At 41.8% G+C, this 12,131-nt stretch overlaps 2 protein-coding genes across 4 annotated transcripts in view; both read left to right on the top strand.

The window, feature by feature from the left end:
* Positions 1 to 2,143: 2,143 nt before the first annotated feature.
* Positions 2,144 to 7,842, top strand: LOC121563181 (piggyBac transposable element-derived protein 4). The gene is made up of 5 exons (XM_041875170.2): positions 2,144 to 2,297; positions 2,765 to 2,862; positions 2,998 to 3,175; positions 5,437 to 5,569; positions 5,897 to 7,842. The coding sequence occupies exons 2-5, from the start codon at positions 2,860 to 2,862 to the stop codon at positions 7,719 to 7,721; spliced, it is 2,139 nt and encodes a 712-aa protein (XP_041731104.2). The 5' UTR covers positions 2,144 to 2,297; positions 2,765 to 2,859; the 3' UTR covers positions 7,722 to 7,842.
* Positions 7,843 to 10,078: 2,236 nt separating this feature from the next.
* Positions 10,079 to 12,131, top strand: part of LOC121563182 (zinc finger protein 883-like) — a 28,114-nt gene continuing 26,061 nt past the window's right edge. Inside the window, exons 1-3 of one of the 3 annotated variants that reach the window (XM_045217478.1) lie at positions 10,079 to 10,739; positions 11,206 to 11,303; positions 11,439 to 11,616. In XM_045217478.1, coding sequence (XP_045073413.1) covers positions 10,361 to 10,739; positions 11,206 to 11,303; positions 11,439 to 11,616 — 655 coding nt within the window. In that variant the 5' untranslated portion in view covers positions 10,079 to 10,360. Of the gene's footprint in view, positions 10,740 to 11,205; positions 11,304 to 11,438; positions 11,792 to 12,131 lie in introns of those variants that run through there. The other 2 variants (XM_045217479.1, XM_045217480.1) reach the window with 2 other exon arrangements.

Raw genomic sequence — 12,131 nt, 5'->3', positions numbered from 1 at the left:
ACCTGGGCTCTCTGGAGGACAAGAGTGCTGCACGTCCACTTCCATGAGGAATATAAGGATTTGGAGATACTTACCTTTGGGAAATACTCACCTTTGGATATATGCACCTGTGGAAATACGTGTGGGACATTTGGAAGGACGTGTTGCTGGGTTGGCCACTAGCTGCAACGTGGAATACAGTAAGACTGGGGAAAAGTTATTTGAGCGAGGGAGAGTTATGATTTTGGATGTGGAAGAGACATCCCTGAACTGTTAACCCTTAAAGAGCCACCAGAGAACAGAATTGTGTTATACTTTCGTTAGTTTCCCAAGACCTTTAATAAAATCCTTGTTTTGGTTGAACCTTGTCTCCTTGCACTACTTGAGCAATCCCGCTGAAAGCTGTGTAGCCTCTCGTGACGTCACAGAGGCTACTGAACTAAGGTCTTTATCTAAACCAAAACAGTTTGAGTTTTTAGCATTGAAACTGCAGTTATCAAAAGCTGTGAACTTAGATTCAATAGGATGTTATTGGCCTCCATCTGCAAAAGTAGATAGGCGATTTAAACTGGGACTGGTTATCTCCAAACTCCGAGGCCATAAGAGGACTGTGCAATACACTGAATTCTACTCAAATTATAAATGCAGTCACAAGACTCAATCCAAAAGACATCTCTACGTCAACACTTATTGATGTTATTCTAACTAACAATCCGCATAAATACTCGCCCGTTGGTATTTTCCCTAATGATTTAAGTGATCATTGTGCAGTTGCTTGCATTAGAGACGCCAACATTTTACACTGTTCTGTGAGCAGGCATTTATGCATGAACTTTATGCATGCAACTGGGGTAGGATTGTGCTTATTCCAGACATCAAAGAGGCATTCTCCTATTTTAATTCCATGTTTTCTACTATCTGTGATAAACACACTCCTCTCAAAAAGTACCGGGTAAGAGGTAGAGACAATCCCTGGTTTACAGGGGAAGTATCTGATTTGATCCATAAACTAAATACACAATGGGCCAAAGCCAGAAAGGGTAATTCCCAGGCTGAATGGCAGTTATTCAGGCCACTGAGAAATAAGTGCCCCTTGTTAAAACAGAAATGCAGATCTAGCTTCTATTGCGAATCTACCAAGTCAAACCTCAATTACCCAACGAAATGATGGAAAACCATTAAATCCATGAATGCTAACACAGACTCCTCTGGCCTTCCGCTGAAATTGACCTCGAATTCAATGCTTGTGACTGACAAGAATAAACTGCTTGACATGTTGAATGAGCATTTTGCTAAAGCTGGTCCTCTGTAGCTCAGCTGGTAGAGCACGGCGCTTGAAACGCCAAGGTAGTGGGTTCGATCCCCGGGACCACCCATACACAAAAATGTATGCACGCATGACTGTAAGTCGCTTTGGATAAAAGCGTCTGCTAAATGGCATATTATTATTATTATTATTATTATTATTATTATTATTATTTGATAATGAACTCCTTCCTAACATCTGGAATGAGGCAGTGAATGAAACTGCCACATGCCGGCCTGTGGTTCATCTATTTCATTTGACAGAGATTGAGCTTTCAGAAGTTGTAAAGTCACTCAAATCTATTGATATTAAGAAATTATTTGCCAATACGAACGATGTAGTAAATATTGTTTCCAAACTGCGTTACCCACTCCAGTCAGCAGATGGCGATGTGCGTCTTTCAGGTGATTATTCTTGCGTGACGTATAATGGACTGGACGGGACTCTTCTTCAGCAACAACCACACGGCTACTCTTTCAACCATCTCAGTAGCTTGCTAGCCAACATAAAACCGAAAGATTGAGGCTTTAGACCATGTTTATGTACATTAGCTAATCTCAGTGTTTTAAACACATTTATTTTGACGTAACATGGGTAACTTTAACCTAATTTGCAAACTTGTTAAAGATTGATACTGAGCCTAGCACTAGGCTAGTCGCTAATGCTAACTAGCTATCTAACTAGCTTACATCCCTGACCATGAGCTCAGTAAACTACTCCTCCCCTGCTAAAGAAGAGGAGGTCTGGTGTATGGAGAAAGAAGCTCTGGGGCTGAACATTGCCGTGAAACAAGAAGAGGAGGATGTTACAGTGAAAGGAGAGGAAGAAGCTTTCAGAATGATAAAGGAGGAAGAGGAGGATATTACACTGAAAGAAGAGGAGGATGTTACAGTGAAAAAAGAGGAAGAACCTTTTAGAGAGGAAGAGGATGCTATCTCAGTAAAGGTGAAAAAGGAAGACATTTTTGGCGTGAAAGAGCAGGAGGAGGAGACAGAATATCAGATTAACACCAGTGAGTACTGTCTTAAAAACAGGGGCACAAACTATGCAGTTCTTGAACTAATGTGTGGTTTTTAAGGGGCATTCTACTGAAGTTATATACTTCAATATGTTGTTCAGTACTGTATAAATTGTTAAAGGTTCAATCTGCAATTGGTACATATATTTTTCAGACTTTTAAATTAGCTTGAATGAATTCTCCATGTGGTCTACATTAAAGTGCACCTCATCTAATATAACAGGCTTTTACAATTCAATATTGGTGCTTAATTTCTACTTAAAATATCAAATGGACGCAAAAGGCACCCAATTCGTGGAACTACCTTTTTCACATTTGCATCATAAACAATATTTTATAAAATCATGATGAAAGTGACCGTTTTAGGCCCTGTTTAGATATATTAATGCCTCTTGTAAGACCCTATGATTGCAATAGAAGATAATATGTTTACCATCTGTTTGATGTTCTCGTTCACACAGGAGGGAGACATGACTATCATGGATCCTCTGGGGAGCCTCAACAACATCCTGATGCTGACGAGGCAGAGAAGAGTCTCTCCAGATCAGAACACCAGATGGTACAGCTTGGTCTGGTCTAGCATACAGCTTGCTCTATCGGGGTCTGGGCTGGGTTTCTGTAAAGCACTTCATGACAACAGTGACATCAGCATCCATAATGATATGTGTCTGTGTCCCCTCTATATGGTTACCAGGACAACGCTAGCCCTTCCTCCCTCCCAGAGTCCCTGTGTCGTACCTCTCCCAGTAGCACCTTACTGCTGGGTCTGAAGAGGTTGTCTGTGCGGCTGGTGGACTGCAGGAAAACAACGGGGCTGAGTGGAACTGTGAGAGGAGGAAAAGAGAAGAAAGGAGCAGATTTGACTCGTCAAAGTAAGTGCTGTAGTTTAGTTTGAACAAATAAAATAGATCTGCCCACTGGTATCTGTTACCAGGACAACCAGCAGAGTTCTGTTAGTTGAAATGAAGATTGACTGGTACCTGTTCCCAATAGGGCTGTCCCCGACTAATACAAATCTTGGTCGACTTAGTCACCTGTTCTTTCCACCAATCGATTGCTAAACATTTTAAACATGCATTTCAATATATAGACGGTAAATAATGTACTGACATTCAGTAATCTTGCTTTGATTTGTCATCCTGAGGGTCCCAGAGATAAAATATATCATAGTTTTGTTTGATAAAATCCATTTTTATATCCTAACACGATCCATGTTGTATACAGCGTTTTTCATGAATTCTGACTCTTTCAACTTGCAACAAAACTATTTATGAAATCTAATTAGCAAAACATTGTTTAACCCAGTCAAGTTAGTTAGTTCTATTATCTATGTTGACTATGACTTTACTTTAGCTAATATGGTGACAACGATGTAGGCTGTGTGTAGCAGTTATGATATGGTTTGGCTTGGAAAGGTTTTTTTGCCTTGTCACATACAGCTGATGTGGTTTGCATTGAAGTCCAGAAGGGAAAAGGTGAGAGGGGGAGAGCGCATAGATGCAAGAAGAAATATAACGTGGCTGTTATGAACGTGAACTGTGTTTACGCGTGATCAGGGGTGTATTCATTCCGCCGATTCTGTTGAAAAACGTTTCTAAAACGGAACTAAACCGGGATAAACGTACCTGAATTTGTCCAATAGAAACTCTCGTTTGCAACTGTTGAACTAACGATTACACACTATGTCAGCTAGATACAGGCAACAGTGTGGAAGGTGGTATTGAATGTGTCACTGTGTGACCATGTTTCACTGTCTGTCACCTCAAATGTTTCTCTCCACCTGTGTGCACCTACATTCTAAACTTTCATTCATAGGCTAGGTTGTAGCAACCTCATGATGGGTATAGGGAAAAGTATCATGTAGTAGCATAAACCTATAGCTGTTACATTGAACAGGGTGAATGGAATATGAATGACAGTCATCCAATGTGGTGTAATATAAATAAGGCCATGCTCATGATTTAGTTTTTTGTCCTCCCTCATCTTAAACGGCACCAACCGCCACTGTTTGGGTGGTGGACCATTCTTGGTACACATGAGAAACTGCTGAGCTGGAAAAACCCAGCAGCGTTGCAGTTCTTGACACAAACTGGTGCGCCTGGCACCTACTACCATACCCTGTTCAAAGGCACTTAAATATTTTGTCTCCCCCATTCACCCTCTGAATGGCACAAATACACTATCCACTTCTCATTTGTCTCAAGGCTTAAACATCCTTCTTTAAAACCTCTTCATCACGAGGTTCCCCATATCCGGGGTACTCCTCCCGCAATCTCAAACAATGGCATAGTACGGTTTTTAAACATGTGTGAATACCTGAATGTCATACACTACTGGAACGAGAAGCGTCTCAACCGTGAATCTAGCTAAACTGTTGTTGCCCAAATGAAATAATATTCCGACTCCAAGCAAATATATAAGCATATAGCAAAACCAGTACTCTATTTTGAAACCGTGCATGCCCGTATATTCGTAGACAGATAATGTATTTTTCTCAACCTATCTATTCAAACGATACACCATTCAAAAGCTGCTACCTCACAGATTCCAACAGTGATAGCCATGTTCCTCTATGACCAACGCTCACTAAACTATTAATCAAAGAACGTCAATAACAAACTTCCATTTTTTAAAATCACACCAACAAACTGCGTCTTACCTTTGTTGTGTCTGTTACCAAAAGTAGTGTCTGATCGAATAAAACCACTTGGAAAAGATACTATAGTGTCTCTCTCTCATTCCGAGTCGATTTCAATGAGTTTCCATCATTTTACATGGCCAACAATGTGTTTGAAGATGAAGTCAGTAGTTTGGTTCAATCACAACAGGCACTGTTTTGTCGCCATCTTCTGGATATATGATGCAATCCCCGTGGTTTGTCATTGTGCTTATTTAATTATACTGATCCAGAGCTTTCGATAGAGGGGTCACATGTCAAAATCGACCAACCGGTTGTTGAAATATCCAAGTGCGCACCTCATTGTCTCATATTAGTTGACTTGCTGCGTTACGCACGGTTACGCAGAGCGCACAACAACACTAGAATTTCGGAGGGAAAAACGCAAAGTTTATTGAAATATGGCAGGCTCTAGTAACAAATATGCAGTTACAGAGGCGTTATTTATTGTAACAGATGAAAGTTGGACTCCATGTATCCCCATTGACTCTGAATCAGACGATGAGGACCTGCTTAGACCGGACGAACCAGACCCCAACGACGAGAACGAAGGTTATCGTGTCCAGGGCCCTACTCAAGCATCAGAAGAGTATGCAATCCCGTTGTTATTTATTACTTCTAATACTACTATTACTAATTTATTGTATGAGTACAAAACATACATTCTTAAATATCTATTTGAGTAACTGAAGCTCAACGTAAGTTAGCGCTAGCTTAGAGGCCCACGCGCAAGTTTACTTACAATAGAATGCTATGTGTATTATTTCTTGTCACTGAATTATCACTTTAGTCAACATTCTCATAGTTGTAACTATTTATTTGATATATCTGACTGTTTTGAGTCAGATTTGTCAATGAATGAATACAAGTGTGTGTTAGTCATGATTTTCTTTTCTCTTTTGTCTTGTTTGTACAGTGAAGATGATTATAGGGGTGATGAGCCACAGCCAGAGCATCTGCCTCCTCAGCCACAGCTTCCCCTTCCTCAGGCAGAGCCTCCTCTTCCTCAGCCTGGCCGCTTGTCTAGACAACGCACTTCTGCTCCCCTCCCTCGGCCACGGTCTTCATCGGACACCGAGTCCCCTGTAAAGAGCCCTCAACCCAAAAGAAAAGGAAACGCTTTCTCAAAGTCAGCGTATCCAAGTCAGCGTGGTGGAGGTAGGCCTGCCACTCCAAGAGTCGGTGAGGAAGAAGAGGAAGAAGAAGATAGGTGGCATAATAGAGAAGAGAATGATGAACGACCAGACCCAATCCGATTTATGCCCACCAGAGTCCCAGGCCCCACAATCGACACCACTGCGTCATGGTCTCCCCTTTCACTCTTTCAACTGTTTTTTACCACTTCAGTTGTCCGCACAATAATTTGCAACACTAATGCAAATGCTGCCAAAAGACTGCAGTCCGGACTGAAATTCGCTTGGATACCACTAACGATGAGAGATTTTTACATTTTCCTGGCAATTCTGCTATACTCAGGGCTTGTCTCTGTACACGAGAGGGGCACCTACTGGAGGAAGGAATGGCCATATAATTTCCGCTTCCCTGGAGACACTATGACACGAGACCGTTTTGAAGCAATCATGTGGTCACTGCACTTGAGCAAACCGGAAGACGATGAAGCCAACAACACTAAAAAAGGCACTGCAGAATACGATAGACTTTTCAAGATCAAGCCCCTGTACACTGAGCTTACCAATGCCTGCAAATCACATTTCCAGCCGTACCAAAACATCTCCATAGACGAAAGGATGGTGGCATCCGAGGCGAGAATAAGTACGCGGCAATATATGAAAGCAAAGCCCACTAAGTGGGGGTATAAATTATTTGTACTGGCTGACTCTCACACTGCTTATACGTGGAATTTTGTTGTTTATGAAGGCAAGAGTGTGTTCACACCAGGCCAGGGACTAAGCTACACTTCAGTTATGGACTTGATGCCATTCCCTCTACTCGGTGGGGGCTATACACTTTTTGTAGACAATTTCTATTCTAGCCCTGCCCTTTTTGAGGAGCTACGTAGAAGAAACACTGGTGCCTGTGGGACGATTAGAACGAACAGGATTGGTTTCCCACAAACCAAAAGGAACAACCTGCCAAAAAAAGCAGAAAGGGGAGATTTGCGTTGGATACGCAAAGGAAATGTATTATTTGTAAAATGGATGGACACACGTGAGGTAACCATGTGCTCTACTGTACATGAAGCATTTAGTGGACAAACTGTCAAAAGGAAGGTAAAAGAGGGTGGTGTATGGCAGACTAAAACTGTGCCCGTCCCAGATGCGGTAGCCGACTACAACCGGAGCATGGGTGGAGTGGATTTATCCGACGCATTGATTGGATACTGCAGTGTTCACCACAAGACGATGAAATGGTATAAGACTTTTCTTTTTCATTTTGTTGATATTGCTGTTGTAAATAGTTTCCTACTTCACAAAGAACTCCATAAGAACAACTCAACTAAGCCGTACACACAGAAGAAGTTCAGGGAAAAGCTACTCACAGAAATGGTGAGCTTTGCTAAACAGTCTGAACCACAACCTTCACCACGACCACCACCAACATCCTGCATGCCAGAATACTATGGTGATGATGCCAGCAAAGGCAGGAAGAACTGTAGGAGATGTCTGGATGCTGGCGTCCCCAAAGTGAAAACCCCTGTGTACTGCAGGAAGTGCCAAGTCCCTTTATGCCTTACATCAAAGCGTAACTGTTTCAAGGATTGGCACGACAGCAAGTTTTAGGGTAAAAAGGGGTCTACATTTTGTGTGACAACCCACCCAAGGACACCATATCATTGTTTATAGTTTTGGGATGTGTGTAATTTTTTGTTTTTTAAATTTGTTGTTTATAGTTTCTAATAAATCTGCTCAGTTTGGAGTCAAACTTTCCCATTGCATGGTTTATTTGAATGGGAACACGTATAGAGGTCTGGGAGAACATGGGAAACAACATCAAAACAGTTGTATTTGGATGGAATGTACACATATAGTGAGTGATATGTTAGTGAAATGAAATGCCTTTTGCTGTCTGGTTCCTGATAAAAGTCAAGTGGCACTGATGGTGCCCAAATCTACCCAAATGTCTCCATTTGGTAATCCGCCTAAACATACTTCAACTAAAACCCCTACAACTTTGGTTTACTTTACTTTTATTGGCATCAAACTTCACATAAGTACTCATCAGATATTGGGCTGATATATGGTCCCATAGTGTTTAGGGGCTGCAGCTGCATAAGTCCAATACATTATTCCCTATAGAACCTGAAGTTACTTTCAGGCGGAATCAAAACCTCCCAATTGATGCTGTGTTCTAGCTTCATGTACTCTGTCACAGTAATACCCACATTAATTATTTACACTTCAAGATACATCTCCCACGTGTTACCTTTCTTTTGCTACCAATATTATGTTGATAGCCCTTGTCGTTTTGGAGATGCACTCTATTCAATTTGGGCGTGCATTTTCGAGGCAGGCACTTTAGCCAGGTGCCTAGTGATGGAGAGGTTAACCGGTCTCCTCCCCTTCATCTACACTGATTGAAGTGGATTTAACAAGTGACACCAATAGTTGGATCATAGCTTTCACCTGGATTCACCTAGTCAGTCTGTAATGGAAGGAGAAGGTGTTCTTAATGTTTTGTATACTCAGTGTATATCACTACAGATAATCAAGTGCTATTTGCATGTGATGCATTTGCTCTATTGTTTACAGGATGATTTGTATCTTATAGAGCGTGGCTTTAAGGGAATATTATGGTCACATCTAGATAAAAACGAATGTGAAAAATGAACAGAGCAAATGTGTATTAACACATTACCTATTCATATAAGTATTTATTAATCAAATTCAATCAATCAAATTTTATTTATGAAGCCCTTTTTATATCAGCAGATGTCACAAAGTGCTATACAGAAACCCAGCCTAAAACCCCAAACAGCAAGCAATGCAGATGTAGAAGCATGGTGGCTAGGAAAAACTCCCTAGAAAGGCAGAAACCTAGGAAGAAACTTAGAGAGGAACCAGGCTCTGAGGGGTGTAACAGTACATGGCCATTAAGGCCAGATTTTTCTCCAAGATTTTCAAACATTCATAAATGACCAGCAGGGTCAAATAATAATCTCAGTGGTTGTAGAGGTTGCAACAGGTCAGTACATCAGGAGTAAACATCACTTGGCTTTTCATAGCCGGGCATTTAGAGGTTGAAATAGCAGGTGCGGTAGAGAGAGAGAGTTGAAAACAGCAGGTCTGGGACAAGGTAGCACGTCCGGTGAACAGGTCAGGGTTCCATAGCCGCAGGCAGAAGAGTGGAAACTGGAGCAGCAGCACGACCAGGTGGACTGGGGACAGCAAGGAGTCATCGGGACAGGTAGTCCTGAGGCATGGTCCTAGGGCTCAGGTCCTCCGGGATGGGAGGGAGAGAGAGAATTAGAGGGAGCATACTTACATTCACACAGGACACCGGATAAGACAAGAGAATAACACCAGATATAACAGACTGCCCTAGCCCCCCAGCACATAGACTATTGGAGCATAGATACTGTAGGCTGAGACAGGAGGGGTCGGGAGACACTGTGGCCCCATCCGATGATACCCCAACAGGGCCACCAGCATATACCCCACTTTGCCAGCACAGCCCCCACACCACCAGAGGGATATCAACAGACCACCAACCTACTACCCTGAGACAAGGCTGAGTATAGCCCACGAAGATCTCCTCCACTGCACGAGCCCGAGGGAGCAACAAACCGGACAGGAAGATATCGTCAGTGACTCAACCCACTCAAGTGATGCACCCCTCCTAGGGACGGCATGGAAAGCACCAGTAAGCCAGGGAAACAGCCCCGTAATAGGGTCAGAGGCAGAGAATCCCAATGGCGAGACAGGAACCTAAATCTAAATATTCATATTAAGCTTTACGTCTGTGTACAGGAAAGTCTTATTTGTAAGACGTAGGAGAAAATATATCAGCTTACTGTTAAATTATTACGACATTCTTTGCCAATACGAACAATGTAGTAAATATTATTTCCAAACTGCGTTACCCACTCCAGTCAGCAGATGGCGATGTGCGTCTTTCAGGTGATGATTCTAGCGTGACGTGTGATGGACTGGACGGGACTCTTCTTCAACAACAACCACACGGCTACTCTTTCAACCACCTCGGTAGCTTGCTAGCCAACATAAAACCGAAATATTGAGGCTTTGACCATGTTTATGTACATTAGCTAATCTCAGTGTTTTAAACACATTTCTTTTGACGTAACATTATCTACTTGGTAACTTTAACCTAATTTGCAAACGTGTTAAAGATTGATACTGAGCCTAGCATTAGGCTAGTCGCTAATGCTAACTAGCTAGCTAACTAGCTTACATCCCTGACCATGATCTCACTAAACTACTCCTCCGTTGCTAAAGAAGAGGAGGTCTGGTGTATGGAGAAAGAAGCTTTGGGGCTGAACATTGCCGTGAAACAAGAAGAGGAGGATGTTACAGTGAAAGGAGAGAAAGATCCGTTTGGAGTGAAAGAGGAAGAGGGGATAGAGGCTGTCACAGTGGAAGAGGAGGAGGTAGAAGCTTTCAGAATGATAAAGGAGGAAGAGGACGCTGGTGTATTGAAAGAAGAAGAGGAGGATGTTAAAGTGAAAAAAGAGGAAGAACCTTTTAGAGAGGAAGAGGATGCTATCTCAGTAAAGGTGAAGAAGGAAGACATTTTTGGCGTGAAAGAGCAGGAGGAGGAGACAGAATATCAGATTAACACCAGTGAGTACTGTCTTAAAAACAGGGGCACAAACTATGCAGTTCTTGAACTAATGTGTGGTTTTTAAGGGGCATTCTACTGAAGTTATATACTTCAATATGTTGTTCAGTACTGTATAAATTGTTAAAGGTTCAATCTGCAATTGGTACATATATTTGTCAGACTTTTAAATTAGCTTGAATTAATTCTCTATGTGGTCTACATTAAAGTGCACCTCATCTAATATAACAGGCTTTTACAATTCAATATTGGTGCTTAATTTCTACTTAAAATATCAAATGGACGCAAAAGGCACCCAATTTGTGGAACTACCTTTTCACATTTGCATCACAAACAATATTTTATAAAATCATGATGAAAGTGACCGTTTTAGGCCCTGTTTAGATATATTAATGCCTCTTGTAAGACCCTATGATTGCAATAGAAGATAATACGTTTACCATCTGTTTGATGTTCTCGTTCACACAGGAGGGAGACATGACTATCATGGATCCTCTGGAGAGCTTCATCAACATCCTGATGCTGACGAGGCAGAGAAGAGTCTCTTCAGATCAGAACACCAGATGGTACATCTTGGTCTGGTCTAGCATACAGCTTGCTCTATCGGGGTCTGGGCTGGGTTTCTGTAAAGCACTTCATGACAACAGTGACATCAGCATCCATAATGATATGTGTCTGTGTCCCCTCTATATGGTTACCAGGACAACGCTAGCCCTTCCTCCCTCCCAGAGTCCCCGTGTCGTACCTCTCCCAGTAGCACCTTACTGCTGGGTCTGAAGAGGTTGTCTGTGCGGCTGGTGGACTGCAGGAAAACAACGGGGCTGAGTGGAACTGTGAGAGGAGGAGAAGAGAAGAAAGGAGCAGATTTGACTCATCAAAGTAAGTGCTGTAGTTTAGTTTGAACAAATAAAATAGATCTGCCCACTGGTATCTGTTACCAGGACAACCAGCAGAGTTCTGTTAGTTGAAATGAAGATTGACTGGTACCTGTTCCCAATAGGGCTGTCCCCGACTAATACAAATCTTGGTCGACTTAGTCACCTGTTCTTTCCACCAATCGATTGCTAAACATTTTAAACATGCATTTCCATATATAGACGGTAAATAATGTACTGACATTCAGTAATCTTGCTTTGATTTGTCATCCTGAGGGTCCCAGAGATAAAATGTATCATAGTTTTGTTTGATAAAATCCATTTTTATATCCTAACACTATCCATGTTGTATACAGCGTTTTTCATGAATTCTGACTCTTTCAACTTGCAACAAAACTATTTATGAAATCTAATTAGCAAAACGTTGTTTAACCCAGTCAAGTTAGTTAGTTCTATTATCTATGTTGACTATGACTTTACTTTAGCTAATATGGTGACAACGATGTAGGCTGTGTGTAG

The sequence above is a fragment of the Coregonus clupeaformis genome, unplaced genomic scaffold (genome assembly GCF_020615455.1).
Source record: "Coregonus clupeaformis isolate EN_2021a unplaced genomic scaffold, ASM2061545v1 scaf1071, whole genome shotgun sequence".
Lineage (NCBI taxonomy): Eukaryota > Metazoa > Chordata > Actinopteri > Salmoniformes > Salmonidae > Coregonus > Coregonus clupeaformis.
This window is presented reverse-complemented; position numbering and strand designations above follow the sequence as displayed.

Bases quoted from the DNA above. Each gene is read 5' to 3' on its own strand.
- LOC121563181 (XM_041875170.2), top strand. The intron at 3,176-5,436 runs GTAAGTGCTGTA...TTATTGTAACAG, and splicing joins AGCAGATTTGACTCGTCAAA to ATGAAAGTTGGACTCCATGT. The intron at 5,570-5,896 runs GTATGCAATCCC...TTGTTTGTACAG, and splicing joins CCTACTCAAGCATCAGAAGA to TGAAGATGATTATAGGGGTG.